This window comes from Vespula vulgaris, chromosome 2 (assembly GCF_905475345.1).
Source record: "Vespula vulgaris chromosome 2, iyVesVulg1.1, whole genome shotgun sequence".
Lineage (NCBI taxonomy): Eukaryota > Metazoa > Arthropoda > Insecta > Hymenoptera > Vespidae > Vespula > Vespula vulgaris.
This window is the reverse complement of record NC_066587.1, coordinates 18664674-18689587: the sequence shown is the minus strand read 5'-3', so window position 1 is coordinate 18689587 and position 24914 is coordinate 18664674. Positions and strand designations below refer to the sequence as shown.

Sequence of the window (24914 nt, the reverse complement as noted above, 5' to 3'; positions counted from 1 at the left end):
TTCAAATCAATGACACTTTTTTTTTTCTTTTTTTTTTTAAATATAATTCTACGAGATATATAAAAAAATTATTCTTTCTCATTATTTCTATGAAATGTTATTTTTTATTAATCAATCGATTATGTTGATTGTGAGTTTATCTAATTACGATTATCAATGTTTGTGGTATGTGACTTGAAAATTGAACAGAATTTAAAATAGTCATAGATAGTTGTAACAGATGAGGATTGTCCTTTATTTTTCTTGTTATCACATTTTTGTACTAATCTTTTGATTATGTTATAAGACATACTGTATATAGTTTGATTCTTTTACATGATTCCATAATGTTTATACATAATATTATCTAATTTAATATTTCTATTAATATTAACATTTTAACTATAGTTCTAAAAATTTGTGTATAAAATATCTCTAATAATAAAGTAGATAAATTAAACTATATAGTATCAATATTAAAATAAAAATGATATATTAAATATTAAATTAAATTATTAAAAACTTTAAAATCGCTTTGAAATTGTTCAATATTATGTTGTTTGCTTCAAAGAAATTTATTCTGAACACAACAATGATTTAGAAAAAATCATTTGTTTTTCCGTTTTGTTGATATTATAATTTGATAATGCAAGAGACGCGGTCGCTGCAAAGTTGTTTACTGATTTATAAAGTCGATAAGTTTCCGTAGTTTAAAATATATAAGTACGTATAACACATTTCTTATGTTCACTGCGTACGTCAAGTTGATAGAAGTGGGGGTAGCAAAAACGATGGATACTATGAACGAAAAGTAGCTTGTACTTAGTTATTCAATTTAAAGGTTATGTATTACTTCAATCAATTATTGTTGATAAGTGAATGTTAAATGAAAGACTCACAAAAAATAAAAATTCTTTATAGAATGTAAAGAAATATTTCGAAAAGAATCAATACTAACATACATACCTTATCCTTGAATGGTGTTGACAAACGATGTAAAACATGTTTCTTCAGCATATATTGTCACTGATATATTGGTATTTTAGACCGTTTATAAAATGGTTTTTAAGACAAACGACACAAATGTGTGAACTTCAAAGAATTTGTTATGGACAACCTTCTGGAGCTCCTAGAACACTTGCAATCGAGGAATCTCTACAGCAATCAAAAAATGCTAATATCAAGACTTTGATAATTTATTTAAATGATATTGCAAATCATCGTGGTATAACGATTAAAAGTGAACGTAAAATCCTAGAAGAGGCAATTAGAACAGTATTGGTGGCTAAGAATGTAAATCCTACAGCCCATCCTGATTTTGCCAAATCATTTGGCAAGTGCATAGAATTAATTTGGGGTTACCGTCAACTATGTGTAGAATGTGAAGAACTTAGGAAAACACCCTATGATGCTGATAATCCAGAACACGAACTATTGTTATTGAAATTATGGAATTTACTTATGCCTTATGATCCTTTGGATGCTAGAGTAACAAAACAATGGCAGAATATTGGCTTTCAGGGAGATGATCCAAAAACAGATTTTCGTGGAATGGGAATATTGGGATTAGAAAATCTTGTTTATTTTGCTCAAGAATATCCTAGTGCAGCAACTCATGTTTTATCTCATTCTACCCATCCACATTATGGTTATGCATTTGCTATTGTAGGTATAAACCTTACCAGTATGGCATTAAAATTATTGAAAGATGGTACTGCTAAGACACATATCTATAATTCATCAAAGACTTTGCCAACTATCCGTGCTTTTCATCAGTTTTATTGTTATCTTTTTTATGAGTTTGATGGATTTTGGATCGAATCTAAACCGAGTAATATGATGGAATTTTCCTCTATACAAGAAAAATTTGAAAACAGCATTAGAATGGCATTATCCAATTCATCAACCACATTTAGGATAAATGTATCAGTTGATAATATTTAGTACAAATCTCAAAAACTATGCTTCATGTTCATAGATATCTTAAATATTATCAATGGTAGTGTGCACGGACCATTCCTTATCGTTATATACAAAACAATGCATTCAAACATTTGATAGTTAAGATTACATTGACCTGTTCGTGGTTGTTACTATAACTCATTTTAAGGAAGAGAATGATTTTACAAAATATAATGTACAAATACTTCAATACAATCTGTAATTGAAAATTTTTAAGAATTTAACTAATTTTTAAACTAATTTTAACACTTTTAAATTAATTGGTAATTTAAAATACTGGTATTAATATTTTTGACTATAATTAATTAATATACACAAGAAAATATGTGTATAGGAATATTTATTGAGAAAATGTAGAAAAAAAACATAATAATAGATCAAACATGTTCTGTCTTTGTGACAGTGAGACAGGCATTCAGCATAACAGATTATGGCTATAGAAAAACTGAAAAAATCATGTTTATCAAAAATTTTTAATATGCATTATATATTGTGGGTAATTTTAGGATATCATTTAAATATTATTGTATATTTTTTCTCCTATTATTACCATACACATATACCATAATTATCATTTATACTATGTAGACACTTTTTTATATGTAGTATATATGCAATCTATTATATTTTATTTTAAAAGAAGTTACTATCTCAACACTTTCATTATTTCTATTATGTAATAAACTATCTAGTCATTTTTGTATAAAATATTTTTTTCCATATATTACCCATAACATATATATATTAATAAAAAAAATAAGTGTGTTTATTGTTCCTTCTTCTGTGGTACATCTGTCTTATGTCTAAGCTTGGAAGCTACAGAAATGATAACTAATATACCAATAGTAATACTGCCTATTTTCATAACCCATGGATTTTCACGAAGAAAATCTGCTATCTTTTGTGTGAGATCATCACTGGAAAAAATATACACTACTAAATTACATGCTCACATGACACTAATTTCAATAAAGTTATATGAAATTTATTAGAAAATCTGTTTTAATTAATGAACTTACAATGGGGTCTGTGGAACTGGAACCTTTTCAGCATGAGCATTTTTATACCAATCCCTTGCAAAGGAAACTAATGAATTAACATCATATTTTGGGATTTGATAACGATACATTTTACCATGTCTAAAGCTGAAAATAGAAAATTATAAATATATAAAGAAAAATCATTAATAACGATAAATAATTTATTACATTTGATAAATTGATTAAGGCTATTTTTATAGGCTTACAAAATAAATTCAGGAACATTATAAACATTGAACCTTCTGGCTGTAGCAGCACCAGAAGTATATTTATCAATACGTGCAACATTAACACTATGTTTAAGTTTTGCACCAACCGTTTCCCATCTTGCACCTATTCTTAATGAATTTACATCATCAGTAGCATAACTAAAATATAAAATTCAAAATGACATTAATTTATTATTAATTTATTATAAAATAAAAATGCTGAAAAAAAATTAATTGTATGACATACAACATAATAAACCAATCACCAGTTGTAGCTCCACTACTTGCTTGAGTCAAATGCTCAAAAGTATCATCTGTAAGAGTTTTTACTGCAAGTTCTTTGTTTTCAGTAAGTACAGTTAGAATCTCTTCATCGTTTACAGCACCTTATATAGAAATAAAATAAACATTTAGCATACTCTTTTTGTCATAATGTTTTAACTTCCTAATCAACTACCTGATCGATTGTAACTATTTATAACATATTAATTAAAATTGAAACATTAAATTACATTTATACTATATCTTTTTTTGTTATCATATAGCTTTTTAGATTCATATTCTTACCAGTATATAACAAAGGATTTCCATGCCTGAAAAATACAAGTACTGGTTCCTTTTCCGGACTAAAAAGATGTAAAAGTTGACTGTTTGTCGCCTTAACAACCCATGCAGATAGACTGTCAACTAAATCTTCTCGCACATGGAATAATTCTTTTTCAAAATCATCACATTCTTTACAATTTGATTTTGCTATAGGAAAGACGAATTAATTGATAAATTTATTACATTAGATTAAAGTATATTGGTTATGTTAGAAATTTATTAAAAACAATATATAATCAATATTAATTCTAGTGAAAATTCCTATAGTGAATAATACTTTATATCATAATCGTTTTCATAATTTGTTTCTGTAATAACTTTATTTATAACAAACAAATAGTAAAACTTACTAAAAAGTACGACAACATATTTTTCAGTTTTTATTAAATTCAAAAGATCTTGATCTGTAACTTTTTCGAGACCGGTATTTTGAGTCGCACAAAGAATACATGTTGCAATAATGAATAATAATCGTAACATTTTGAATCGAATGGAAATTGATATTGATAATTGCGAAATACTATCACAGTAACTGTGACACGTCAACCATAACATAGTTTTCGTTGTCTGGTTCTGTCTAGCATTTCAATCCTTCGTGTTATCCAACTGTAGAGATCGAATAAACGAATTTCTATTCAACTGATGATTAGTTGGACTTATTGGAGAACAGATTGAATACGAATTCATATAAAAAAGTATACACAATATATCGAATGTGTACTGCTGAAATAGTAAATTTATACATTAAACTTGTATATATGTCTATATACGTGTGTGTGTGTGTGTGTGTGTGTGTGTGTGTGTGTGTGTATATTTGTGGCCTCTAGTTCTGTTGGTAGAATGGAAATAGAGCGTGTTTGTTTCTGTGAAATAAATGATTGACGTAAAACTTTTACTTTCCAAACGACTCCACTTAAATAATTAATACTTTCGCTTATTATACATTTAAATAATCTAAAATATTTGTTTTTTAAGTCATGAAACGCAAACGAACAAACGCTATTGTTACTTCGCGATATTTTCTGAAAATAAAAAATAATAATAATATAATAATATAATTCTGAAACAAAAAATATAAATTAAAAAATACAAATGAAATAATTAGTATCATTCTTATAATAAAAACTTGTATAAATTATTCAAAAAATATATGATATAAGAATATACTTAAACTTTTTGTTGATATTTGCAGGAAAGATATTCCGAGGAACTTTCGATGCTCACTCGTCGAAATACAAAGATAGACTAATCCAGTAGCAATTAAAGTTAGTCAAAGATTTATTTTTGTTGACGTTACACGTAGCCAACGACCGTCAGTTCAAAATTTTAATCTAAGAGAATATTTTAAAATTGTTATATTTAACGCGTCTTCCGAGCCGTGTAATGTTTAATAAAATTAACTGTTGTTTAAATATTAGTTTATTTAACACCGCATACTTTTATATAGTTTAAATAAATCTACAAATACCAAAAGTATTAATTTGAAGTTGTCACGTTTACAAAAAGCGTTTGAACGCTTCGTTTCGAACGATTATTTTTAAAGAAAATAAAGTTTTTTCAAAGAGAGAGAAAAGCTATGTCCTTGTTTAAACCTTTATTTTTAAAATGAGATTTTGTTTGTCAAAATCGTTGGACAATTTCGCTTTTACTCATCGTTGACGTAAACTATTATAAAAACAGGTGTGATGAACAGCCTTAAGTACGAATTATATACTCGTTATTTTACTGATCGACGACATAAATATTAACGAAAAAAAAAATGATTCCAACGACTTAGAGTACTTTAAATAAAAATTAAATTAATCGGAAAGAAAATTAGTTGGTATAGTTATATTCTGACGTATTTTTAAATGACAAAACTTTCCAAGTTTACTACTAAGTGGCGCTCTCATCGTCGTATATTTCGATTCTTATACGCAGTTTTTTGTAAACTGTTATAAGTACGATATAACAATGAATATTACTACGAGACCAGTAATATCTTTAGTATGTATAATGAAATGTTTAAATAAATAAACATAATTTCATATCATTTATAACATATGTCATTGCATCACATTATTGCTGAAGGTTAGACGTACGACTGTAGCGAGATACATATCAACCAGCTATATCGATTATAAAGATTTTGGAGATATATTTCATTTGGAAGGTCACGAACCAAATATACCTCCTTATATAGAGCGAGAAGGAGAAAATGTTGATCTTAAAAGAGCACGGTAATATTTTTTTAATTATACAGTTCGGTATAACAAAAAATTTGTCAATAATTTTTGAATTGAAATATCAACTTTATTTTTCAGATTGACTTACCAATCTCGTAAACGTGGTATGCTAGAAAACGGTCTTCTACTCAGTACTTTTGCTAAAAAATATTTGAATAATTTTAATGATTCTCAATTAAAATTGTATGATCGTCTTATTAATTTACCATCAAATGACTGGGATATATTTTATTGGGCTACAAATGCTAAACCTACACCACCTGAATTTGATAATGAAGTTATGGATTTATTGAAAAAACATATAAAAAATGAAAATAAGCAAGCTAGGATAATGCAGCCTGACTTATAAAAATGTATTGTCATTGATATATAGTCAATTTATAAGCTTAAAACTTCTAGTACTTAATTTAGGTTATCATAATTTTTTTTGACAAAATAAAAATAAATGTGAAAAATAAATATATTTAAACTATTTTGGTATGGAAAGTTCTTATTTCATAAAATTTCTTTTCAACTGAAATTTATTTTGTTCTACAGTAAACCACAAATTTGTTTTAATTACATTTATATAATTATTGTATATGTAACTATAACTCTTTACAGAAACCATCCTTTGAATTTCTTTTTTAACTTTCTGTTTTAAATATAGTCAAGATTTGATATAATACAAATATAGCTAAAGCTGATATGTAGCCAATTTCATGCTATTTCAGTTCATAGGTGAAGTATAATTTTATATTTTATATCCTATGTTGGCGACTGTAATGCTCAGCATTAGAATTTTCTGTACATATTTTGACTGCTTATTAAAATTTGTATGTACATTTGTGGATACTTACAAATACAATTTCTTTTTTATAAATAAAAGAAATCTCAATAAAATTAATAAAATACACTAAATATTGCGCTAAATAATGATTTAGAGCACAAGAGAGGTAGTACATAGAATGTAATTTATAAGAGAATGTAAAATTTGTAGAGTATACTAATTATATGTAAAATTTTAACTCATTTTTAAAAATATATAAAAGCACATCTAAGAAAAATAATTACTGACCAATTTATTTGGTTTGACTGCATACATTTTCGAAACTGATTTTTTTTTGTACTTTGTATTTATGAAGAACAAATATGCTTAATCAATTTTAATGCAAGAATCACATACACGCACAGGTTTATCCCATCCTCTGTGAGGTACTGGTTTACGATGTTGCGAACATTCTTGACATACGCCACGTCCGCAATCTCTGCAGTGATGTAAAGAAAGTATAGGAGAAAATTTCTGATTACAGATACAACATCCAATAACTTCTGAATCAGGTACCCAATAGGACGGTCTAACAGTGTCTTTTATGAAAGCTGTGTAAATTAAAAATATTGAAGAAAAATTAAATATTTTCATATAAATTTCATATAAACATATAAAAATAGAAATGGATCTATTTTCGATAAACTAGATATATAAATTTAGAGAAAGTATAAATTACGTACATTTGGAATAATTTAGAACTGTTCCAACTGCACTTAAGGTAGACACTACATGCTCTGTCACTTTCCTAGCATTTACATCTTCTACAGATTGAGTGACTTCGTTATTAGAGCTGGTATAACATGCATCACAGACACGTACAGGTGTATACCAGTTTCTGAAGGGCACACATTTCGTCTGAGAGGAACACTGTGCACAAAAACCTTCTCCACAAGCTCGACAATGATGTTTTGTATCTGTTGCACCAAAAGGTGTTTTACATTTATAGCAACATTTAATTTCATTGTTAGGACGCCAATATGAAGGTGCTATTTGATCCGTTACCCAAGCAGATATTGCCTTAGTAGGTTGTAAAGAAACATTAGTAACTGCTTCAGTTATATAAGACATACCATCAACTACACGCTGAGCTGTATTCTGTGGTACATTAGAAGCTGTTGGCTGAAACCAAATTATAATCTTAATAATCATATTTTTAACATTTTTTTGCAGTTATGATCGATATAATGTACCATAATCCAGACATGAGTGATTTCAGTACAAACAGCAACTTCTTCCGGATCCTTATTTCCATACCAATATTGTCGACTTCTATAAATTTCACCACAGTGAGGACATTCTATTATGGAACCATACCATGCATATACGGCTAAGCCATACCAACTTTTATCATTATGAGTTTGTATCCGACTTGTTACTTTAACTTCTTTCCCATTGCTATAACATTTTTTACATATATATATCAAATTATCATATTGATTTTGGTATCTGCACCTGTGTAAATAAAATTGCTCTGTTCATGAAAGTAGCTATTACAAGCATATTATGTAAATAAATGTAATAATACAATAAGAAATAAATATTACCTAGCATTATTACTGTGGGGTTTTCCATCTCTAAGATGACCCATACTATTATTACATCTACAACCACAACTAAGACATTTTACTGGGCAACTAAAATATTGGTCTGGGAATATGATATTGGAGAAATTTCCAGTTTCTCCAGAAAATTTATCATTTAAGTGTCTCAGAGTACTGTATACAAGTTGTGGATGTCTTGCAAATCGTACCGATGTATTATCAAGTTCATTTTTTATAACCAAGTATAAAGGCTCGTAATTGGTAGATGAGTTCAATGTTTGAAGTCCAACATATTTCAATTTACTAAATGATTCTATTTCGAGTCTCATTTGACCAAATTTAGTTCTCAACATATCCTCTGCAGTTTCTGAACCATCTGAAATAAATAAAAATTTTTAGGATTTTTCCAGTAATACGTCGTATATTTCTAATCAAAAATTCTTCTTTGAAATTACTGTCATTCTGAGAGATTATATGTACTGTTGCTCAGAGGTTTGGTGTGTCTGGTTTCCTGTAGAATTATTAGACAAGGGCCTAGCGAATTTAATGAACTTGGCATTCCTGCTCGTTGTCCCATTGCTTGTAAGGCTATCCGAAAATGATGACTATATGCTTTGGAAGCAGTTGACAAAAACATAAACAAATCCTTATTCAATCTTTCGGAACGTGTTCGATATATAACAATATCAGATATTGCCAAAACTTTAAGAAGAAGCCTTATTCTTTCGTTTTCATAAATAGTAACACCTGTTTAGAAAACAAGCAATACAATGTGTTTATAAACGTAGTTTCCTTAATAGAATTTATTAAATTAACGGATAATACAAAATGAAATAAAATCATTTGTAAGACAAAAACAATAATACCTAACAGACCTTCTGTATCTAGGCATATTACGTTAAGATTTGGATTAAATGCTGCCCAAACACCAAATGTACAAGAAGTCTGATCATTCGAAGTTTTGAAAACTTCTCGTCCTTTAAAGAACGTCTGATTCAATGTATGACTTTTTCCATCACCTGTATTTCCAAAAATGGATACAACTTTAACTTTTTGATCTTTGTTGATACAATTCAACTTCCTAATAAATTGTTCAGCATTAGAAACTTTTAATCTTTCTTGTTTATCGATCAATAAGAAGCTTTCGATCTTATTAGTTTTGTTCTTCGTCGATAAGTCTTCCATTGAAGTATTTGCATTAATAGCAATTGAAGAATGATTCATATTGTACATATCTCTGTTGCAAATAGACAAACTGTCTAAACTCTGCATAATTGCTGGATTAGTTTCTTCTGTTTCACTTCTCCCCCATATTGCACTCATAATGTGAACTTAAAACTTAACAGCACCAAAGACGTATCAAATATATGTATAAGAATTTATTGGAACAGATGATCCTATCTCTTTTTTTTACCAAATTCAAAAGATGACAAATAAATATAGAGATAATTAATGCACCATAAAATTCGCGATATTATCTATTTACATGAACAGTGCAACGTAGATAAATTACTGCGCATATTAGTCGACGGTGATATGGCGTCGTCAAATGTAGTTATTTAACAACATAAATATACTTGTTCATATTTTTCACGAATTCAAATACATGTATAATCATATATATACAATGCTGTAATCCCGTTCATAGAAAGTATCATTCGTTCTTATATAAAACGGGTGTTTATCGTAAACGGAAATTTTTAATATCGACACATATTACATGAATTTTTAACAAAAAAAAAGTACTTCATGACAGATAGAAAAGAGCTAACCGCATGCTTGTGTGTTCGTTGATGCGTAATGCTTCCAATCACTTTGGTTGTCTGACAGTACAATTTACTACGTCACGTAGCATGCAACAGTATGACGTAATATAATGCATGTACAAACACACGTACCATGTTTTCTTCTACACTCACGCTAAATAGTTACCCAAATCATATTTCACTACTAAATATATATGTACATTTTAGTTCAGTTAATTTTTCTTAATATAAAAATGCATCGAGAAGAATAAAAAATTTTAATTATAAGAACAGAGCAAATTTGTGTATTCGAGAGATACTGCACATTGCACTTAAATAAATACAGCAAATCCCTACGTGTTGGCACACATAAGAATTCAAAAGACCCTGTTCTTCTTCCATTAACTTCCTTTTTTAATTTATGATCATACGCAACATCTTATATTTCTACATAATTTAATTGATTTTCATTATTTTTTTCATCTTTTAACTATATCTTAAAATCGATCCACGTAGATTAATTAACAATATATTGATCATCGAAGATCCAATTAAAATTTCGAATATTTTACTTAAGTATCCTTTTACGTATTTACATTAAAATTTCTTTTTCACTGATAATGGTATTATAATATTAAATATTAAAATACAATTTTACAATAATAGAATCGTGAAGATTATGCTTCTAGGGACGATGTTTTTATGCTTCTAGGGAGAAACTATGCAATTGTCACATATTGATAGATTCTAGATTACAATTTCCGTTACATATATGACCGTAGCCACGAAGATTGTAGATCGTGCTAAACGCTTTTTCTTTCGAACTGTGACAGATTTTTTTGTTAATTAAATGGTTCCAATATTTCGTTGATACTGATCATTCGTAAGTTGACATTATTATTTATATAATATTGTCGATAATATTACAGTAAACTAAAAGTTTATTACGTTAATCAAAATATTTAACATGCGGATATCGCCGGCCGGTAATTTTGTGTACGTGGTCACTTTTGTACAAAACAATACGGTTTAAACTTTATAAAAATTGAAATATACATATGATTATTGTTACGACAATAATTAATTTGACAAATCTATAATGTGCATTAATTTATCTTTTCGTCAAAAATTATTTTTCATATATCATAACCTCTTATCATTTAACATATTATAGTTATTGGTTTGGTGGATAGGTAATGTTGGAATAACAAGTAAAAAATATTAAATAGAATGTAGTTTAATTAGATATTAAATACTAAACATTCTGATATTACTTATTGGTCAATCTAATGTGTGTGTGTATGTGTGTATGCATATAGTTGATATCATTATTTTATTTACAGCAGGAAGAATATGACACGATTAAATTTTGTAATCTTTAAAGAATAATTATAAATTAAATTTTAACTTAAGAATATAAATTAAGTTTAAAAATGGTATCTCTTATCAAAGCAAGAGGGCTACGTATGTCAGCCCAGAAACAAGAGACATTGTTAAAGCTGACTATACTTTCCTTTGCAGCAGTTTTATGTAAGTATATTAATTTTTAAATATATCAAAAATATCTTCTTTAAATATGCAAATGAAAACTACATGTTTTTAATATTTTTGCAGCTTTTGCTACACGTTTATTCTCTGTATTAAGATTTGAAAGTGTTATACATGAATTTGATCCATATTTTAATTATCGCACAACTAAATATTTAGCAGAGAATGGATTCTATAGCTTTCATAATTGGTTTGATGATCGTGTATGGTATCCATTAGGAAGAATTATCGGAGGTAAAATTATTATGATAATATTTTATTATTTTTATTTTGTTATTAATTTATAAGAATATACATATATATTCTTATAATTCTATTTACAGGAACAATATATCCTGGTTTAATGATTACTTCAGCAGCACTTTATCACTTAGCATGGCTACTGAATATCACATTAGATATACGCAATATATGTGTATTTCTAGCACCTCTATTTTCAAGTTTTACTACAGTTATTACTTATTTGTTAACTAAAGAATTAAAGGTAAGAAAAACATTTTATATTATAAATATTTTCACATTATAAATAAAAAATTAAATTATATGATTAAAAAAATTTGGTATATATATGTGAATATATCAATATGTTTTCCTTAAGGATTCTGCATCCGGGTTATTTGCTGCAGCTATGATTGCTGTTGTACCGGGTTATATATCTCGTTCTGTAGCAGGATCATACGATAACGAAGGCATAGCTATTTTTTGTATGTTATTCACATATTATATGTGGATCAAAGCAGTAAAAACTGGAGCAATCTGTTGGGCAACATGTGCTGCAGTTGCATATTTTTATATGGTGTCCTCGTGGGGTGGTTATGTTTTTCTAATCAATTTAATTCCACTACACGTATTGACTCTCATGGTTACTGGTAGATTTTCACATAGGATATATACAGCTTATAGCATTTTATATTGTCTTGGTACTATTTTGTCTATGCAAATATCTTTCGTTGGTTTTCAACCTGTACAAAGTTCTGAACATATGCTAGTAAGTATTCAGATTATTATTATAATTCATCATTTATCTTTCATATATTTTAATCGCCTACATATAATTTTTTAGGCATTGGGAGTTTTTGGATTGTGTCAGATTCATGCATTAGTAGATTATTTACGTAGTAAATTATCACAAAATGATTTTGAAATGCTCTTTCGAGGTCTTCTTATTTTTACTATAGTCACATCTTCCGTAGTAGGTGGCATTTTGACGATAACAGGTATTTTTTATTTGAAATATGTTAGAATATTTTATTCTAGAAATAATGAGATAAAATAAACGACTTTCTCTTTTTCGAAGGAAAAATATCTCCATGGACTGGCCGTTTTTATTCTCTTTTGGATCCATCTTATGCAAAGAATCATATACCAATAATTGCATCTGTTTCCGAACATCAACCTACGGCATGGAGTTCATTTTATTTTGATCTTCAAATATTAGTATTTCTATTTCCATCAGGGTTATATTTCTGTTTCTCAAAATTAACTGACTCCAACATTTTCCTCATTTTGTATGGTATAACTAGCTTGTATTTTGCTGTAAGTATAAACTTATATCTTTTATTTGTATCAACTTTAATAAGCGACTTCATACATTTACATGTTTAATAGGGTGTCATGGTACGTTTGATGTTAGTACTTGCACCAGTTATGTGCATTTTGGGTGGAATAGGTGCATCTTCTTTGCTACTTACATATATGAAGCAAATTGATAGTGGAAAAATTGTTGACAAAAGAGCAAAGAAGTTTGAAAGTAACTATGTACTAAGGAGTGAGGTACTTATTAATTATATTAAACTAAATAATATATACTCGAATAAGTAGTATATTGCTGTTATTCTTTGAAAAATATATTCAAGATTTTTTAATGAAACCATTTTTGTTTGCAGATTGCAACTATTTTTGTGGTAATAATGTGTATACTTTTTTTCTCATATACCATTCATTGTACTTGGGTTACAGCAGAAGCTTATAGTTCTCCAAGTATTGTATTGTCTGCACGTTCTCCGGATGGTGGTCGTATGATCTTCGATGATTTTAGAGAAGCGTATTATTGGTTACGTATGAATACTCCGGAGGTATGCTTTTGAAAAACACAATAATATAATGGAACGTACACATTTAAGATTTAATTAATTTAATTCTCATTAAATCAGTTATCAAATAAAATATATTCTCCAAGTTCGTTAAAGAATAGAATAATTGAATATTAATATAAAGTAGCTATATTTGAAGCTCGTATTTTGTATTACGTTTGTATAAGATTATATTTTATTTCAGAATGCCAAAGTAATGTCATGGTGGGATTATGGATATCAGATAACTGCTATGGCCAATCGTACCATTTTAGTAGACAATAATACGTGGAATAATACGCACATATCAAGGATTGGTCAGGCAATGGCAAGTTCAGAAGATAAAGCATATGAAATAATGAGAGAACTAGATGTAAATTACGTCCTTGTGATCTTTGGAGGACTTACGGGTTACTCATCAGATGGTACTTATCAAACTAATTAAATATACGGAACTAATATTTAAACTTATTTTTTTTTAAGTTAATATGTATTATATAATTTTTATATAGATATTAACAAGTTCCTATGGATGGTCCGTATTGGCGGTAGTACGGAAAAAGGAAAGTCTATAACAGAATGGGATTATTATAATGGTGCAGGAGAATTTAGAGTTGATAAGGAAGGTTCTCCTGTTTTACTTAATTGCCTCATGTATAAAATGTGTTATTATAGATTTGGACAAGTTTATACAGAAGGAGGTAAAATTTAATATGTATTTTTTATTTATCCATTACATGGATTTTTTTATTATTAACTCGAGTTTTATATTTTTTTTATGTTTAATTAGGTAAACCTTCAGGTTATGATAGAGTCAGAAATATGGAGATAGGAAATAAAGATTTTGAACTAGACACATTAGAAGAAGCATACACAACGGAACATTGGCTAGTACGAATTTATAAAGTAAAAGATTTATGGAACAGAGGAGCTTGATTAGTTGTATCAAAGACAGTCAAAATAATGCAAATTCTACTTACTATTATATTTGTTCATGGATTTTTCAGTTATCAGTGATATCAGGCAGTAAATATATACTCAATATCGTTATATAACTGAATTTTCTAGAAAATAATATTCTTGAAAAGTGCTTGAGAACAAATTTTGATGAGTATTTACATGTGCTTTGGATCAAAGAACTAAGTTCTTGAACTCTTAAAATGAAAACAAGTTACAAGTTTGTATCGTGCAGATGAAAATATTTTTTCATGTTCTGCAAATTGTTGAATAGTCATATTTCTTTTTAAAGAAATATTCTATTATGCAAGAATAAATGCATTGTCTACTAGAAATCTTACATCTGTCTAGCATTTGTACAAATGTCATCATTGAATATATAAAACTATACTGCTTATTCATTTATTATGTATAATGTTTATATAAAATATGAAACACACACAAAATGGTTAAATCATCGATTTGTACTTTGTATATTTTTTAGATTATGTATGATAAAGAAATACTTGAACAATAAATGTCTTTTATTTCAGGTATGTTGATTTCGTTATACAATTATTTTGTAACTGCTTTATGATCACAGTATTGAAACAAATGTCTCTAGGATTAACATGTTGCTTTCCATTATTGTGATAAACATGTAAATTAATCGTTTTAGTATAATCTCGTCCTTACAAATAAAAATTTTTAAGATTTCATACGTTATCTTCTAATAGACCACAACGGATCTAACTGGCTTAAAGGATCGACAAATGCTTCGTTCGTTTTATCTGTTGCAATTGATTGAATAGTATTGCTATGTGTTGATACTACAGCATCAGCTGGAAGAGATATATATGTATATATTTATAAATAATGAACTTTTGATGAACTTGTATAGAAAGAAATTAAATTGCAGACAGAGATATACCACCTTTATCTAAAAATTTATATAAATAAAAATACACACCTCTTTGTTTGGTTTCGGAATGTCCGCCAACACTAAGATTATGTAAAAAATCATCTGAAGGATGTGTTTTTCTAATGGTTTTTTCCTTATTTAATTTAAGACTTTCAAATCCTTCGAACGTAGATCGAGTAGAAGATAAAATGCCTCCTGTATATAAAAAAAAAAAAAAAAAAAAAAAAAGGAAATATAAATATTTATTAGTATAATAATAATAATAGTAGTAGTAGTAGTAGTAGTAGTAGTAGTAAGATAGAAATATACGATTTGCAAACTTTCGAAAGGAACAAAATTCATATAATTATGCGCTGACCTGTCATATATCCATGCTCTGGCATAAATAAAAGAAATAAAATCTGACGAAAATCATTATTCGAGAATGTACTCAAATTAATATTGGTCAGTATCATTTGACAAAATATTATAATAATTATTGTTACATATTATCTATTTTTCTAATGCTACATATTTTTAATCTTTGTAGATACATAACTTACGTTTCATTAAAATATCTTGTGCATGATAAAGTACCATTCGATACGCGAACAGCAATGACTCCTTGTTTACTACTTGCTTGCGACATTTTACAAGACCTTTAAATACAAGTGGTACATCAGCTATTCCACGACCTGCACGTATATGGCATACGGTCGAAGCTGCTACTAGAAACAAGCCACTTAATGATCCACCGCTAACACAGTGTACCACAATTGGCTTTGGAGAACAACGTCTTAGCGCTTGCTCTGTCATCACGTCAGTTGCGAATGTTAGCAAAGCTCCAGGACTACTTGGAAAACCACTACAAAAGGATTACAAAATACAAATAAATTTTGATTATAAATTAATTAACATAGAATTTTTAACTTACTTGGAAGGCCATACAAGAAACTGCATGTGTACTACTGTTTTTTCAGATTTTGTTTTGGTATTACATAAAGATAAAACTCTTTGAATATAAAAAGTATGAGTCACGATTTTTTTCGACTTAATTACGAAGTTACCAATAGTAAAATCATTATCTGCGTCGGTTGACCAATATAATTCCTGTTTCAACTATAAAGAAATACATTGATTATTGCTTATATATTTTTAAACTGTTTATCAAAATGTATATTACATACTTGAGCATCTGATGCTAAACACGCTATTACTTCGCATTCTTGTTCCCAAATCATTGTCCAAAATACATGAATTTTATCAGGCAATGGTGCTTGAGTAATAATAAATGCTGTTGGAGTCCATTGTGTTATTTCTACTACGTGTGAAGCATTGATGTACGATGACGATACATCTGGCGATGATATTTGTACTCGTGTGACATCGTAAGGAATGCAATCAGTAACACGATTATCCAGGGAATTAGCCAATGCGATTGTGCATGATTGTTTTACACTTTCACGTTCCTGAAATGAAATAATTATAGTAATCGATGTCACAAAGATCTACTTAAAAAATTGTTCTATAAATTGTTTCAACATTACTTCAAAATCTTGAACTTCCTTCCATTTGATATCGAGATTCGTTGCTCCACTGAGTGTTTTCACTAGTAAACTATCTACAAATTTCTCGTACTTTTCTACGTCATTAATAAATTTTTGCATTATCTCTGGATTTCCCAATGGATCTTTCTTTGGTTGTACATCTGTATACCATGTATCCCAAACAATTTGTAGATTTTCATTCTCTTCTTTATTTTCTACATAAGTAGATGTTTTCTCAGAGATATATGTGTCTTGTTTTGGCTCATTCTCTTTTTCCTCCTTTTTATCTGTGCTTTTAACTGAAGCAGCATCTTCATTGTCATCTTGTATTTTATTAAGAGGTCGTACTTCAGGCACGAGTGGTGCATGATTTATCGTAATATCAAGATCAGATAAAAGATCTACATTAGATTTTTGCTCATCAGATTTGGTTGTAGGTTTGACAGGATTTGAGCTTGTCGTGTTTGTCCCATTATTAGCTGCTTGCATGTATGTCTGATTGTAATTGTTCTCTACTCTCGTCGAAGTCCCTCCTAAATGATCGCAATTAGATATACGTTTATATAATTAATACAATGTACATTTATTACATTATTTACCTTGACCTTGCATTTGTAGACCATAAGGAGTTGTGTAATATATCTCATTTGAAAGTTCAGATTGATAATCTTGATTTGAATATTGAGAAGAAGGAGTATGGGTCATAGTGTTATTACTTGCATTGGTGTATCGAGCGTTACTTTCTTGCGATTGATAAACATTGTTAAGTGCTGTAATAAATTTAATACATTAGCATGTATAATTCTGATGTAATTACGAAAATTCGATGTATACTCACATTCGGCTTGATACGATACAGAAGCTGCATTAACGGAATGAGTACCATGCATGTAAGAATAACCCTGATTGTAATGTTGTACATAATTTGGATTTTGTGAATAATCCGTGTAATGTCCTTGACGTGAGTAATCATATGGCTGCGAATAACTCTGTACGGTCGTTGCTTTTGTATGGCTTTGAATTAATTCTGAAGAGGAAGTGTAATTCATATAAGGATAATTGTTTGATATTGTAGATACTGCATGATTTTGTGGATATGATAATCCAGTGGTAACGTGATATAAATTTTGATAATTATTTGGATAATTAAGTGTAGCATTTAATGGTATTTGTTGGCTCGTATAATTTTGCTGATTGTATTGAACTGTAGCGGAATTTTGCAAGTCTGATGGATATGAAACAGGAACTTCGCTTATATTTGATGCTGGTGTTACTGATGTAGAAGACTGTGTGGATTGTACAGCTGTGTTTGATTGCTGCACTTGTACATACGGCATTGAAGCCGCATAATCCGTTGTTCCACACGCACTATGACTAGGAGTTTGTTGATTATATCCAACACTGGGATAATTCTGGACATATGGCATGTTATTTTGATTAACTTGTGAATATGCGTAATTTTGCATAGCTGCATTACTTTGGGCGGATAATACATTCTGACTCTGTCTGTATATACCGTGACTCGATTCTGAGACAATAACAGATTTAGCTTCGTCTTTTGGTACATATTGTTGTTCAGGATGTACAATGTTCTGAGGAATTTGTGACTGTATATTAAGTGTCCTTGTATTACTGATTGCTGTACTAGATACAGGATGTCCTGTGAGTGACACTGATTGCATTTGTGATACTATAGCACCTTCTGATGGAACTATTATACCAGCTTTATCTTGATTAGGCCCATAACGATTAATTAAATTGGGATCCTGTGATGTCATAGGTTCACCATGTTCTACAGAAATTGGATAGGCATTGTAATGCAATGCATTATTCTGACTATAATGCGACACAGAAGTAGAAGAAAACTTATTTTGTACATCTGGAAGTTGTGTACAATATCCTTGTTCATTTGGTAAAAAGGTCGTAGAGTATGGTACGTTACTTGTTACATCTGCAGTCGTGCCTACTTGATGATATATTTTTGGTGTTTCCTCTTTTTTACTTGGTACGTAATTCTGACTTATCGCTGTGCTCATGTCCTGGTTTTCGGTAGAAGTGCGAGGTTTATATGCATAATGAGAAGCTGTTCTTGGATCTACATACACAGAAGGATGATACTGCTGAGTTAATTTCATATTAGACGTTTGTATTTCTTGCACTGGTACTGAACTTATAGGTTGGCTATGATTATCAATTGTACTGTTTAAATACGATTTTGTTGTTGGAAGTATATCCATTTGTGATGGACCTGCAATTCCTTTATGGGGATTGTAATACTGATTCGAAAGAGTAGAAATATTATCCGTTCTATTGTTTAAATAATCTTTTAATTTCAAGCCACTAGTATTTCGCGTTTGACCTTGTTCATAATTCGTCAATGTTGAAGTTTCAGTCTTGTTGTACACATTCTTATTGTCTTGTGCAAGTATTTGTTCTCGTTCTTCTTCTTGAACTTTGCACGTACTCTTTACTCTCTGCAGCAATTTTGAAACATTTATTTCTAATTTTCTATAAAATTCAAGTCCTTTATTAGCTTTTGTTAATAAATCTTCATAAGCGTCATACGATGCAATTAGAGAAGAAATCATAAATTCTCTCCGTTTTAATACATCCTCCACAATTTTTCTTACATCTCCAGTTTGTGCATATGCATCTGTCAAAGCTGCCAAAATATTATCCTGTGCAGTAAGATTTTGTTCTATAAGACTTACCTAAAATTACAAATACATATATTTACATCTTTTTATATTTTTTACGATAATATAGTTTAAATATTACGAATATACCAAGCCACGTGGATACTAACTAATGATTGATGTTTACCAAGTTGTTCGGAAAAAAGACGATCGAGAGAACCTGATTCAGTTGTGGCTGTAACTAATAAACGTGTTAGATCATCCTGTGCAATCGAATCTCTTAACTTAGTATGTAGATCACTTCTTTGTCTTCGCATTTCGTCGACTTTATTTAAAATACGTTTCAGTTCTTGAACATGCAATTTATCTGCGATCTTTATACTTTTATCGCTGCTTTGATCTGTACACAAAATTAATAATTTATTATACAAAAATATATCATTGTAAATTTCTCTATTGACAAAAAATACTTAAATAATTAATAAATAATACTTAAACATTTAATAATTACCTGATAAATGTGTACTTAAGGATGGTACATTAGCAATTAAATCTGCTAATGGTTGAGCAAGTGTTTTGAGATTTTTTACATGTGTTGTTATTGCTTTGTGAAGTGCTTGATTACTTTCTAATGCTTTATTATGAGCTTCTTCATATTTCTTACATTCTCTTGTTAAGTCGGTTGCTACAATGGTTGGTGGTCTTTTGCCAACAGCATCTTGATATTGCTTTTCCCTATGAAATGTGTATGGTTATAATAGTTGTATCATTAAATATTCGTTTCATCGGATAATCTGATTTATACTTATAATCTCAAATTTGACTCACTTTGACTCTTCTTCAAGTAGTAGCTTTTTTATTTCCTTCAATACAGTTTCAACATCCTGACTGGTATCAGTCAATTTTCCCATAATATCAAGTAAATCTTGAATGATTTCTTTCTTTGCATTAAGAGCGGCACATCTTTCGATTAACTCTTCGGGAAGGGGCAATAGTTCCCATTCTGAAACTTGAACATCAGGATCCCATAAATCTAAGTGATCTAATTTAAATGAAGACAAAAAAGTATTCAACTGTAGATCTTTTTCTTCAATCTTTGATCCAACATTACGCAATATCTTAGCCTTTTCTTCAGAGTAAAGAGAACTTGCCTCGTGTACTTTCATTGGTACTAATCTGTAAAAATATTCGAATATAAAATCTTGACAAAAATAATAGAATCATAAATTATTAACATTCATCCAGGTATTAACCTGGCAAATATATCTGGTCCTGAAACTTCTGGATCATTTATACTAAAAGATATTCCTTTAACCAGAGATGCTCCCTTGATGACAGTGAGTGTTTCTTTTTCTGGTATTTCTTCATGGTAAATGAATTCATTTTCATTTTTTGCAGCTTTCCTTTTACCTTCGATCACATCGTTTGTGAATGTAAGCGCTTCTTCAACTACAGCTTTCTCGTCAGGAACACCTGTTACGTCTACAGATCCTTTAGCAATACTATAAATCAAATGTGCTTCGTTAAGAGAAGCTAACGCGGTATTGTAAAAAGCAACTCTTTCTCCCATTTTCCTTTGCTCTTCTGCAGCAAGACCTTGATACAGATGTGTAACTGCTAAATGATATGCTCTTTTAAATTTGACATATCGTTTCCAGCTCTGAAATATTATTTTTATCAAGCAGCAATCTCCAAGTGCTATTGTATGAAATAATTCATAAATAATATATCGATACCTTATAAATTTTTGTCCCAACTGTGTCTGAGATAGTACCATCGTCACTACCTCCTTGCTCTAAGGTATTCAATGTTGATGTATAGTAATCTACAATTTGTCTTGCAATTTTAGCTATATAAAATATTAAATTTTATTAGAATAAATTAAACGTTCTCGCAGATATCTTCGATCATCAATATATCCTTCTGAAAAAATATTCTCTCTTACCTACAATAGTTGGTTTTCGATTATCAAGCATACTTTTTTCTAATATACACTCTTGAGCTTGAGCCAAGCAAAGCTGATACATAAATGTCATTAGCTCTGGCGCTAAATCAACGCCAGATGGTTGTGGATAACTATTTTTTAAATGTTCGAATGCCCATGCTGCACATTGAAAGTGTGTACATGCCATTTTCATTCCATCTGCAGTAGTTCGTTCAGTACGTGCACCCAACTGTGTATGCATGGCACCGATATTATATAAAACTGATATTATTTCAAAACGTATACTAGCCAATGAGCATACCATATTTGCGTACGTATCTCTCCTAATTAAACAATATTAGAAAAATATTATTTTTTGATATAAGTAGGTGATCGATTATTTATATTTTTTCTTACCATGTAAATGTTACAGCAGCAGTACCGTCCTTTCCCATTGGAAATCTACTTTGTAGAAAATGTAATTGACAATAATACTTTTTTAATAACAAACAACCTGCCATATCAAGAGGAGGTCTAACTGCCATAGTACGTAAACTTTCCAATTGATGTATTTCATTTGTGTATGATTCAGGATCTTCATTATAAAAATCTCGTATATACTGAAATTTGATAAAACGAAGTTTTGAATACTTTCTAGTATGTTAGGATTAAAAATTGTCGTTAACAATTCAATTAATTGATAAATAAAGATATCAGTAATCTCTATATACAACTTTTAAAATATATTAACTGTAATGGACAATAACAATAACAATAAATTTTTTTTTGTTATCAGATGAATATTTTATAAATGACAGTTAGTACAGAAGTATCTAGAAAGGTTGTATAATTTAAATTATAAACAAATCGTACCTGTTTTAACTTCGGTCCAAAAGTAGTAGGCTCTGGGCTTACTTTTAAATAGAAAGAAATCATCGGCAATCTTGGTACTGCTTCCATATTTTATTATTTTTAAGTCACTACACAGTTCTTAAAATTTGACAGTTGATCGTATGTCAAACATGTCAAAATGGAATTCTATCATGGATTAACAAGCATAGACTGTGTACGTATGTAATATTATACTCGGTTATACTACATAGAAAGAAATTATTCAAGATCGTTCTAAAACGCAATCAGAATACATAGTTTTTCTTGTGGATCAACAATAGTTCTCAAACGAAACATACGATGGCGCTACGACAATAAAATCCCAATTTCATTGCATAAAACAAATTATTCCTGAATAATATATATTATTATATATAGATATATTTTATTATCAACAAATAATTAAACTTTCTTTCATTAAAAAATATCTCAATAACCATCCTATTTGTTTTACATAAAAAAAAATAATAACAATACTTGCAAGTAATAATATAATAGCACTTTGTAGGAAGACTTATGACCCATACAAATAATTTAATTAGTAGAGTTGTTTCTTAGATTAGATAAGCTCTTTTTATTTCATCAACGATATTTGAAATAATAATGATTAAAGAACAAATAGAAAAAATAAATACCTAGATATTTTTTAAATTTTTATGATACTTGTAATATTAAATTCAATTTACTTGGATAAAACAATATTGTTTTATGTAAATATTATTCATATATATGTGTATACAGGCATACCAATTCTCAAAATTATTTTAACCTATTTATTGAATAAAATAAATCGATTACCATAAAGCACCTTTTAAACACTGTTTGTAGTCGTGGCAGTATATAGACGATAACAGGTACTAAACTTCATTACTTTGAAACATTAAAAAATTTAAGCTATTCATTTAAAAAATAATATCTTGTAATAATAAAATATATATTTGTAACAATTGTAAAAGTAAACATTATATTATTTCGTAATTTTAAAGGTTGCACGATGAATTTTTAAAGATTTTTTCAAGATATTAAAAAATTCTTAATTTATAATGACATTCAGTGTACGAATTCTATTAACATGAATTCATATAAACGTGAAATATCTGAATGACATTATCAAATGTAATTTCAATTTTTTTACGAACGTATAAAATTTATTGGGAAAATTTCGTCACGTTAATATTAGTTTTCAAAGAAAGAGTGAGAAATTTTTTATTTTTATTATTTATTGCAGTTGTTATTTTACGTAAATCAGTATAATTTTTAATAGACATGGATTGCCGAATTTTTGGTAGTTTGAAGACAACAGTTGCTATATATAAATCTTTTAAATACAATACAGGTAATTTGTATCTTGTATTGCAAAGGAGTATATATAGTAAAGTGGAACCTATAGATAAGGATGTTAGTAATGTAGAAATTGTAGTACCCTGGGGTAAAGTAGCAGGTAAGTTTTTAATAGATTAAATATAAGTAGACATGTGATAGGTTATCTTGTTTAAAGGAAAGCTATGGGGAAATGATAAGAATAAGCAACCTATTTTGGCACTTCATGGATGGCAAGATAATGCTGCTTCCTTTGATAATTTAATACCATTGATTAAACAACATGGACCCATACTTGCAATTGATTTACCTGGTCATGGTTTATCCACTTGGTTACCTCGAGGACAAATGTATTTTGAGATCAATTACATATTGTTAATTTGTAGGTTAAAAAAATATTTTGGTTGGGGAAAAGTAAAATTGTTGTCACATTCATTAGGTTCTCACATATGTTTCTGTTACGCTTCATTATATTCGGATGAAACAGATTATGTAATAAGCATTGATCATTTAAAACCTCCTTCTAGGACTATTAAATATTATAATAAAATATTTTCAAAAGCCATTGCACAATTTCTTATGATAGAGGAAATGGAAAATAAACCACCTATTTATAAAAAAGAAGAACTTATAAAAAAATGGATTAAAAATTCTTATAATTCTTTAACTGCAGATGCATGCAAAATATTAATGACTAGAGGTGTCACAGAAATGTCTGATGGAACAGTCTTTATAAACAGAGATCCAAGATTAAGAATTCTTCCAGTTCATACTTGTTGGTCCCATGAACAATTACTAGAAATGGCTAGAGATATAAAATGTCCATATTTAGTTATACAATCTGACAAAAAAATATATATGGAAGATTTAAAATATTATTATGATATTTTAGATATTTTAAAAGAAAGTAGCAATGATTGTCGATATCATTTTATACCAGGTACACATCATATTCATCTTGTTGATGCACAAGCATTGGTAAAAGTTATTGATCCTTTTCTCGAAAAATATAACAGATAAC

The 24914-nt window shown here is 28.9% G+C and overlaps 6 protein-coding genes across 8 annotated transcripts; 3 read left to right on the top strand and 3 right to left on the bottom strand.

Moving 5' to 3' along the window:
* The first annotated feature begins 579 nt into the window (after nt 1–579).
* LOC127061555 (ELMO domain-containing protein 2) lies at nt 580–3086 on the top strand. Its single transcript, XM_050988604.1, has 2 exons — nt 580–820; nt 901–3086. The coding sequence occupies exon 2, from the start codon at nt 982–984 to the stop codon at nt 1921–1923; it is 942 nt and encodes a 313-aa protein (XP_050844561.1). The 5' UTR covers nt 580–820; nt 901–981; the 3' UTR covers nt 1924–3086.
* On the bottom strand, nt 2690–5018 carry LOC127061553 (uncharacterized). Its single transcript, XM_050988599.1, has 6 exons — nt 4147–5018; nt 3758–3943; nt 3438–3576; nt 3188–3349; nt 2961–3086; nt 2690–2858 (listed from the first exon to the last, which is right to left on the bottom strand). Exons 1-6 carry the CDS (start codon nt 4349–4351, stop codon nt 2708–2710), a joined length of 969 nt encoding a protein of 322 aa, XP_050844556.1. The 5' UTR covers nt 4352–5018; the 3' UTR covers nt 2690–2707.
* A 627-nt stretch (nt 5019–5645) lies between these two features.
* Nucleotides 5646–6495, top strand: LOC127061561 (succinate dehydrogenase assembly factor 2, mitochondrial-like). The gene is made up of 3 exons (XM_050988612.1): nt 5646–5782; nt 5867–6015; nt 6100–6495. The coding sequence occupies exons 1-3, from the start codon at nt 5750–5752 to the stop codon at nt 6368–6370; spliced, it is 453 nt and encodes a 150-aa protein (XP_050844569.1). The 5' UTR covers nt 5646–5749; the 3' UTR covers nt 6371–6495.
* A 563-nt stretch (nt 6496–7058) lies between these two features.
* On the bottom strand, nt 7059–10482 carry LOC127061532 (zinc finger FYVE domain-containing protein 1-like). Of its 2 annotated transcripts, none has more exons than XM_050988533.1 (6): nt 9240–10482; nt 8854–9120; nt 8377–8749; nt 8023–8284; nt 7513–7951; nt 7059–7380 (listed from the first exon to the last, which is right to left on the bottom strand). In XM_050988533.1, exons 1-6 carry the CDS (start codon nt 9694–9696, stop codon nt 7157–7159), a joined length of 2022 nt encoding a protein of 673 aa, XP_050844490.1. In that variant the 5' UTR covers nt 9697–10482; the 3' UTR covers nt 7059–7156. The 2 variants fall into 2 exon arrangements, with proteins under 2 accessions (XP_050844490.1, XP_050844492.1); XM_050988535.1 differs by having other exon boundaries at nt 9249–10482.
* Nucleotides 10483–10840: 358 nt separating this feature from the next.
* LOC127061530 (dolichyl-diphosphooligosaccharide--protein glycosyltransferase subunit STT3A) lies at nt 10841–15835 on the top strand. Its single transcript, XM_050988525.1, has 12 exons — nt 10841–11001; nt 11462–11648; nt 11733–11900; nt 11990–12150; nt 12265–12654; nt 12730–12883; nt 12964–13202; nt 13275–13439; nt 13553–13741; nt 13944–14163; nt 14251–14439; nt 14529–15835. Exons 2-12 carry the CDS (start codon nt 11552–11554, stop codon nt 14672–14674), a joined length of 2118 nt encoding a protein of 705 aa, XP_050844482.1. The 5' UTR covers nt 10841–11001; nt 11462–11551; the 3' UTR covers nt 14675–15835.
* Nucleotides 15202–22968, bottom strand: LOC127061522 (tyrosine-protein phosphatase non-receptor type 23). 2 transcript variants are annotated; one of them, XM_050988505.1, is made up of 16 exons: nt 22556–22956; nt 22100–22302; nt 21704–22026; nt 21495–21607; nt 21012–21418; nt 20587–20934; nt 20270–20493; nt 19929–20158; nt 17961–19833; nt 17722–17892; nt 17123–17655; nt 16763–17044; nt 16510–16694; nt 16139–16440; nt 15645–15791; nt 15202–15516 (listed from the first exon to the last, which is right to left on the bottom strand). In XM_050988505.1, exons 1-16 carry the CDS (start codon nt 22640–22642, stop codon nt 15398–15400), a joined length of 5547 nt encoding a protein of 1848 aa, XP_050844462.1. In that variant the 5' UTR covers nt 22643–22956; the 3' UTR covers nt 15202–15397. The 2 variants fall into 2 exon arrangements, with proteins under 2 accessions (XP_050844462.1, XP_050844463.1); XM_050988506.1 differs by lacking the exons at nt 15202–15516; nt 15645–15791 and adding an exon at nt 15865–15972 and having other exon boundaries at nt 22556–22968.
* Between the last annotated feature and the right edge of the window lie 1946 nt (nt 22969–24914).